The following is an 8,201-nucleotide window of genomic DNA, read 5'->3' as shown; positions in this document are numbered from 1 at the left end:
GTGGCCACACAGCCACACCCCCTTGGAGGCATGGGGGGCCCGTAGGATGTGGGGCGCCGAGCCCAGCCCCCCATACTGACTTGGTGCCCTAGACCCCGTGCGTGTGAGGACAACAGGGCGTAGCTGGGAAGCCGCTTCCTGGGGCTTCACTTTCTCACCAGTAAAGAGGGTCAATACGCATCGGGAACCACAAAATAGTCAACTCCTGACTCCACAATGCCATTTCTCAGACTCCGTTTTGGGAATCAACCTGCATAAGAATACATGTTACGCACTGACAAGAGTTTATAAATTTCTCATTGGAGGACAATGAAAACAACTTCAGCTCCAACCGTAGGGGCCTGGGCGAGGAACCAGGGCTGCTGCTGAAAGGCTGTGATATCACAGCGTATTCTGTTGTTATGTTAAATGAAAACATTTCTATAAATTAAACAGATCGCCTGAGAAAAGTTGGAAAGAAAACCACGAAAAAAGTGACCAGTAGTTGTCTTGTGGGTAGGGCTAGGGTTTTGAAAACTGTTGGATTTGTTGCCCTCTCTACATGTTTGGAAGACTAACTTAGCAGTTCCAAATGACCACCAGCTCTCAGGGGGCCCAGCTCCTCTGCTGGTGAGTCTGGACCCACGACTCCCCGCCTCCACTCTCAGTTCCTCATTGATAATCACAGGACAAGCACAACACCTTCTCATCAGGTAATACTTATCGGTCAGCACTCGCCACCAATGAACACTCACTGTTACTTTGGAGCCGGACAAACATAACGAACTTCAATAATAAAACTAAAGGGATGTGGAGGATGAGGGGACAGGGCTTCTTTCTGGGGTGACGGAAGTGTTCTGGAATCGGATAGTGGTGACGGCTGCACAACCTTGGGAATATCAAAGACCACGGAACTGCTGTACATTTTAAAATGATGCACTCTCTGGTACGTGAATTCTATCTTGATTTAAAAGATGGAAGGAAGATAAAGGAAAATCATAAAAGGATGGTGACTGGGGCACGTTCCTGTTGGAACAAGGACTGAAGATGTTTTGAAAGTGCCTCCCTCGCGGCAGAAGTCCCAGAGAACATGCCCCCTTTCAGCTCTGGGGCCTTTCCTGGGAAAAAGTCTCGCGAGCAGAAAGGGAGGGGATCAGCCACCACAGCAGGGGGGGCGGAGAAAGAGGGGGGGGGGGGGCGGGCAGCCGGCACTGACTGCGGCCCCAGTCCAGCCAAGCCCCTGGGGAGAGAAGCACTTACCCAGGAAGCCCTCCTCATCGACAATGATGGTGTAATCCTCCGGGGTCTCGGTCAGACTGAAGAACTTGCACCTGGGTGGACGGACAGACAGACACGGGGTATTGTAAGTCCCAGCAGACCCTGTGGCAGCCGCCCGCCTCACCCCCCGCCCCCTCTCCCATCGCCGTGACCCGGTTTACCCAGAGTTCTGCCCCAGGCTGCTGGGGGGCTACTTATTTCTCCCTCCACTGCCTCAGTTTTGACTCAGGAGGACTCAGAGAGGCCTAGGGACGCTGATTGTTTCCTCTGCACCCCCCGATCTTTGAGGACCCCTGAGCCGGCCAGCCTACAGGGTCCCCTACAGGCCCAAGGGCAGCTCTGGCAGGGCTCATGCAGATGAACTGTGTTTTCCGTGCCCTCCGCTCCCCACACACATTCTGACCTTGAGGCCTCTGTCGCTGTGTCGTGTCCCCTGCCCATGGTCCTGGCCCCTCTCCTCACCAACTCGAGAGCTCCCACAGTCATTTACGGCCTAATTCGCATCACCCAACGGACAGCCCAGCCTTTCAGGTACTTTTCTCCCTTGCAGGAGAGAGGGGCGTGGCTGTCTGTGCCATTGTGTGGCAGGGATCCCTGAACTGCGACATGCTGCCTTTGGTAATACTGCTTAGCCTGGGGTGTAAGTTGCTCATTTCCTCCCCCAAATGGGACCATCAATTTCCCAAGGCCAGGGAGGGTCTGGCAATCACTCTGTCAGTCTGTATCTCATCCCTGCTGGTCTCAGCCCTGAGCACGCTCTTGGCACCTGGCAGACACGCTGGGCTACGTGTCCAGACAGCCCTTGGGCTGGGCTTTGAGGCTGTCTCCAGCTGAGGGGCTTACCACCCCCTCAACGCCCGTCTCCCTGTTCCCCATCCAGCTAGACTGGCCCCCAGAACACCCCAGGCGCAGCTGTAGGGAGAGACGGCACGCACAGGCAGTGGTGTGCAGCAAACTGCCCACGGTCATTGATTTATCTGGTGTCGCTGATCTCAAGTATGGGGCTCAGCTCGGGCTCCGTGCCCGATGTGTAAAACCCATCCATCACAGGAAGCCGTGACAGAAGGAGGCCCAACGAATAAGCCTGGCAAGGGCCCGAACAGCACTTCTACGAAGATTAAAATGGGAAAGGAATCCTGAAGTGGATGCGGCGTTGCCGGGGATGGGGGTGGCCGGAATGTCCGCGGATCTCTCCCCACCTGGTTCCCCTCTCCTGGCAGCCATCCTGCCACACTGAAGCCTTATCAACAGAAGCCCCGCAGCACCCTTTTCACTTTATTCTTTAAATTTTCACAAGTAATGAGATCAGCTGGAACTGGTAGGACTGCAAAACGGTACAGCCGTTTGGAAGATGGTTTGTCAGGTTTCTATAGAGTGAAACACACATGACCACTGGCAACCCTGCTCCTGGGTATTTAGTCAACGGAAATGAAAACATAAGGCCCCACAAAGGCCAGTATGCAAATGTTTACAGCCTTTATCTGTAATCACCCCGAACTGGAAACAACCCAAACGTCCTCCCTTCAGCGGGAGAACTGGGTAAACTGTGGCACATCCACACCAGGGAATACTGGTCAGCAATGAAAAGGACTGAATTACTGATTCTTGCAACAATGTAGACGAATCTCAAGAGCATTTTGCTAAGTTACAGCCACACTCAACAGGAGGCATACTATGTGATGCCATTGATGTGACATTCTGGAAGAGGCTACACTGTAAGGATGGAGAAAGATTCCTAGTTGCCTGGGGTTGGGTTGGGGCTGACATTTAAGGGCCACCGGGGAACTTTTGGGGTGAAGGAGGTGGTTGGTTCTTGACGGTGGTGGTGACAAGATATACATTTGTCAAAACCCGAAGGACTGTACCCTAAAAGGGGCGGCTTCTACTGTGTATGTGACTTACACTTCAGTGAACCCGACTTCAAGGAAGACGCTTCGCCAGAGTTGTAAACAAGGTGGCGTTTTCCCCACCACCACCACCACCACCACGACACTCTGCTCAACCAGCAGCACCACACTCTTCAACTTCCCTCCAGCTCTTTGGTTTTCAGGTTACATTTCTGTCCCTGCCTGTCCCATATCCAATTTGCAACTACTGCCCAGACAAATGAAATCTATAACTGCTGGGCAACAGTGGCAAATTATCACTTAGTGAATGGCAACCACTGGTCTGGCCTAGCTCCTCCTTGGGGAGCCCTGTGTGCTAAGAAGAGCCTCAGAAGCCCGCCCCCACCCCCACCCCGCCAATCACCAGATTGCCACAAGTAAGGACTCCCTGGGTGGGGGGAGTGGCCACCCAGTCATCCCAGAGCCCTGAGAAGGCAAACAGATGTGGTACTTGCTCCCTGTGCCCTCTCGGTGGTGAGGGATGCTCCAGAAATAGACCATATAAATGGCCCTGGAGGGCAAAAACACTGGCAGAAGGCAACATCGGCCTCTGCTGCCGATGGGGTATGACTATGCTGTTGATGTGACCCGTCTCCAGGGGCCGACTGCCAGCTATTATCTCGGAATGTGCACCTTGGCGTGGGCAGGCCTCCAGGAGGGCGAGTCAGTCGGAGGGACCTGCAGCTACTGCTCTGGTCACACACTCGGGAGCAGGCCTCCTGCTCTCCTAATTTTACCCCCTCAAGTCCTACACATCTCTGAGCTCACCCCATCTTACCTCCCAAGTCGCTCTGAGATCTGTTTTCCCCTCTCTCCATCACCCCCTCCACGTGAGTGCTTGCCTAGAAGCCTCCCCTTGCCTCACTTCCCCACTCTTGCCTGCCTCCTTGTCTCATGCCCCCAACAGTGGACAAATACTCTTTCCACTGCCCGGCACCCCCTTCCCTCTTCTTTGGCTGGAGACGTGCCGCTCATCCTTCAAGACCCAGTTTAAGCGTCTTCTTTGGGGTGAAACCTTTTCTGATTGGCCCCACCATCTCCTCTCTCTCACTTCCTACCACAGGGGTGGTCCTGTCTGGATGTTAAAGCCACTGTGGACAGCTGGGCTTGGTGGTGCATCACACCTCGAAGGGACAGTTCATTTATCTCACAGTGTATGTGAACGATACCCTTAGAGTTGGGCTGTGTACAACCTGAACAACTGCACATGATGGTCCTGAGTGCTTTCCACACTCTATTACAAGAAATACTTGTTTCCCCCAGTGGACCATAAACTCTCACAGGCAGGGACGGTGGGTTCTCTGTACACACACCTTGTACCTGACACTGGCTGGACAGAGAAACAACACTCAAAGTCTGATGAGCAAAAGAGTGAACTGTGGCCACATGCCTACCCCCAAAGCCAGAGGAGCCCCAATCAGAGCAAACACCGCTTGCCCCTGTGTGGCACTGCCTTGACTTGCCCCCTCTCCGGGAGGCGCTCAAGTCTCCAGTCCCAACTTCACGCTCTCTACTGAGCCGTGGCTAGATCAACACCCCAGATGCCGGGCCCCAGTGTTTGTGGCCTCTCTGTACTTTGTCTACAAGGGGCTGGAGAGAGGCCCGAAACCCAGCAACTACCCAGCCCGCTGCTGAGTGCTGTTGGGAAACCCAGGGAGGAGGTGTTTGCCCTCTAGACACCCGCATGGTGCTTAGAAACAGGATGAACCAACAGGGTTAGAGAAAGCAGCCTTGGGAGCACGGGTTCCAGTCCCAACCTGGCACCTGGCGGTGGTGAACCCTGGGCTGCTTCATTCCTCTGTACAATGAGCGACAGGTTCAAGGTGGACCAGTTTCCATCCAGCTCCGGTTTGGGCAGGGAGGGCACAGGCCACATGGAACCCTGTCAGCGCCATAGCGAGGTGGACCTCAAGGGGCCTGGCTGACAAGGCACGGAGAGACGACCCCAGAACCATTGAGTCTGTTTGGAAAATGCTTTTCAAGGGCAGGCAAAAATTCCAACTAGCTCTGATCAGAACCCAAGACAGATCTGCTGCCCAGGCAGCTGGGCAGGTGGTACATCACAACTCTGGTGGGGAGGGCTCATTCATTGCACAGTCTGTGTAAAGAGTGCCCTTAGAGTTGGGCAGTGCACAACCTGTGCAACTGTGTGTGATGGCTGACCAGCAGGTCCTGCTGGCACAATCAGATAGATAGGATACAAAACTCTAGAGTCCTGGGCAATGAAGTAGGGAGACTGGGGAACAGCAGCTCTGGGGAGAGCCCCGGTTCACTGTGGTTCAGGACATACCCCAAGAGTCATGCAAGTCCGACTTCCCTGGTGGCACAGTGGTTGAGAGTCTGCCTGCCAATGCAGGCGACATGGGTACGATCCCTGGTCCGGGAGGATCCCACATGCCGTGGAGCAACTAAGCCTGTGCGCCACAACTACTGAGCCTGCGCTCTGGAGCCTCAGCCTAAATAAATAAATAAATAAATAAAATAAAAAAAATAAAAGAATCATCCAAGTCCCCTGTCCAGGAGGTGCCAATGCATCCTTGGGCTCTGTGCACAGAGTACGGGTGCTGGATAGTACTGGAGGCCATACCAGAAAGTCTGTGCCTGTTCAGATCCTCACGGCCCACACGGAGCATGCCCAGAGGAAGCGAGGGGACTTTACACTGAAATCCCTTCAGCCTGGCGGAAGATTCCAGCCACCATCTTTAAACCTCTATGGCTGTTGTGGACCATGGGATGGAAGCAATGCTGCTGCTTATGGCTGTGTGACCTTAGGCAAGTTACTTAACCTCTCTGTGCCTCGGTTTTCTCATGTGTACAGTGAGATGATAATATTTAATATCTCCTTCATACGGTTGTTGTTGAAGAATAAATGCCCAGCACGACTATGGTAAGCACTCAATATGTTGGCTGTTTTTCCTTCTTGGAGGACAGAGGCAGCTGAAGTGGGGGACCACGGGGAGGCCAGCTTGCATTCCCAGTAAGAAAAGCTCTAAAGCCAAATGGGCTACAGAGACCAACGGGCTGTCTTGGGAGGTGGTGAGACGTCAGGTGTCTGAGGGGCTGAGCCCCAGGCAGGCGGGCTGCAGCAGTGATGCTGCCTCAACGGAGAGGATAGATTAAGCCACCTCCAAGGTTCTGTGGAGCGCTGAGTCTGATTCCTTCAAACACTGGTTCTTACACATTGACGCCAAGCAACAAGCTTCGGCTGAAGAGTCTCCATTCATCCTCCCAGGAGCCCAGCTCCCACCAGGTAGCCAGTGAAGAGATGATGGTTTATGATGGAAGACATTGACTCAGCCTGAAATTCCCAGTGCATCTGTTGGAGCCAAACCTGCTCCCTGGTCTCAGCTCCCTGACATGCCATGCTGGGACCTCGGGAATCTTCACAGACACTCGACACGTCTGAGCACAGGGACTGTCCAGATCGGGGGAGCCAGGGAGGTGGCCTGACACACCACCATCGGGTGGGAGCTCCTACCCGCATCCGTCTTGCCTTCTCCACTCACCTGCTGGCTGGGTGATGGTCCTGAGAGGCTGTCCTGCGCTCCCTTCCTGTCTCCCAGACACCACAAGGACCCCTTTACATATTCCGGGCTCAGCAGAAGTTGGCTTTATGTGGAGTCTCTTTGTGCAGAAGACCAGGGTCTCTGGGAGGTGGGAGCTAGCTTTGTGGGCCGGACCCCATCTGGGACTGGGCCTGTTTTCTGTGGGGTCACAATGTGCCCTGTGTCAGCCAGACCCTGCTGAGGTCCCCTGTTGCCTGGCCACAGAACAAGTCCAGCCCTTTGCAATTAGAGCCTGGTCAGCCGGGCTATGAAATGAGCGCAGAGCCTTCACACACACCTGACAGGCCTTGCAGACAGGACTGAGAACAGGTTTCCAGCATGTTCCAGGTACCTATTTGCAACCCGTTATTCCTTTTTTCCAGCAGGGCCTCTGAACGCTCATTTTGAATTTCAGCACCTGGAAACCCATGCATGTTTCTCACCGAGTGCAACCTGCTCAGTCTACAACGAGGGAGGTTTGGCCACATCTTCCTCTGCAGCGTGTCACAGTGAGGAGATGGAAGGGCCAGGGTCTGACCCACTTTTGGGGACCACCCGCCCCTGGCCCTGCCAGCCCCGCCGACGCGTTCCTGCAGCAGAGCACAGGAGCCTTTAACAATATACAGCGAGTGGCAGACGCGCTCTGGGGCGAGCACGGTGGCCTCCTGCCTTCCTGGGCTCTCTTCCCCAAGGACAGCCAGGCGGAGGGTGTGTGTCAGGCTTTCTTCTCTCAACCAGCCATGGCTTTTTCATCTGGGTCTTCTCCTGGGTCTTCAATAGGTCTTTCGTGTTACTTACATTTCTACTATCTTTTAACAACTGGAAGCTGCCATTTCAAGTTTTAGTTAGAAAAGAAAAACCTGCATCACGTTCTGTGATTTGAAGGGCAACCCCGAAGAATGTCTTTTTCTGTTAAGGCGGAAAAAAATCTGCTTATGTCTTGGGTGGTCAGGAGAATTGGACAGCGTGGGCAACAGTGTTTGCAAATTCTAGGGTGGCACGCACAGACGGGACTGTAAAAAGGGGCTGGGTAGGGCAAAAGGAATCGGTAAGGTCTGGATAAAGCCCCTGAGACCCAGGCGAAAGTGGCTAGATTGCTCCGTCATCACAAATTGTTAAGTGCCTTTAATGTATAAAGGCACTGCTTCAGGTGCCGGAGACACACCTTAAATAATTGGACAGTTAGAATTTCCATGGGGCCTGGATAAATAAAGTAGTGAGTCAGACGGTGGTGTGGCTGCAGAGCCAATAAAAAAAGTGGATCTGAAATCTAAAGCAGAGCAGGGAGTGGTTGCCAGGGCTTGGGGGGTAGCGGAATGGGGAGCTACTGTTAAAAGGGTGCAGAATTTCAGTTTGAGATGATGAAAAGTTCTGGAAGTGGATGGTGATGGTGGTGAAGGCTGCAGAACAATGTGAATGTGAGCATTTAATACCACTGAGATACACACTTAAAAATGGTTCAAACGGTATACTTTGTGTTATGTACATTTGTCCATGAAAAAAAAAAAAAAAA

General features: G+C 53.4%; 1 protein-coding gene across 1 annotated transcript in view; it reads right to left on the bottom strand.

The window, feature by feature from the left end:
• CASTOR2 (cytosolic arginine sensor for mTORC1 subunit 2) overlaps positions 1–8,201 on the bottom strand; it is a 79,558-nt gene that overhangs the window by 16,021 nt on the left and 55,336 nt on the right. Inside the window, exon 4 of the mRNA XM_007468883.1 lies at positions 1,240–1,310. Coding sequence (XP_007468945.1) covers positions 1,240–1,310 — 71 coding nt within the window. The remainder of the gene's footprint in view (positions 1–1,239; positions 1,311–8,201) is intronic.

The sequence above is a fragment of the Lipotes vexillifer genome, unplaced genomic scaffold, assembly GCF_000442215.2.
Source record: "Lipotes vexillifer unplaced genomic scaffold, Lipotes_vexillifer_v1.1 scaffold12, whole genome shotgun sequence".
Classification (NCBI taxonomy): domain Eukaryota; kingdom Metazoa; phylum Chordata; class Mammalia; order Artiodactyla; family Lipotidae; genus Lipotes; species Lipotes vexillifer.
This window is presented reverse-complemented; position numbering and strand designations above follow the sequence as displayed.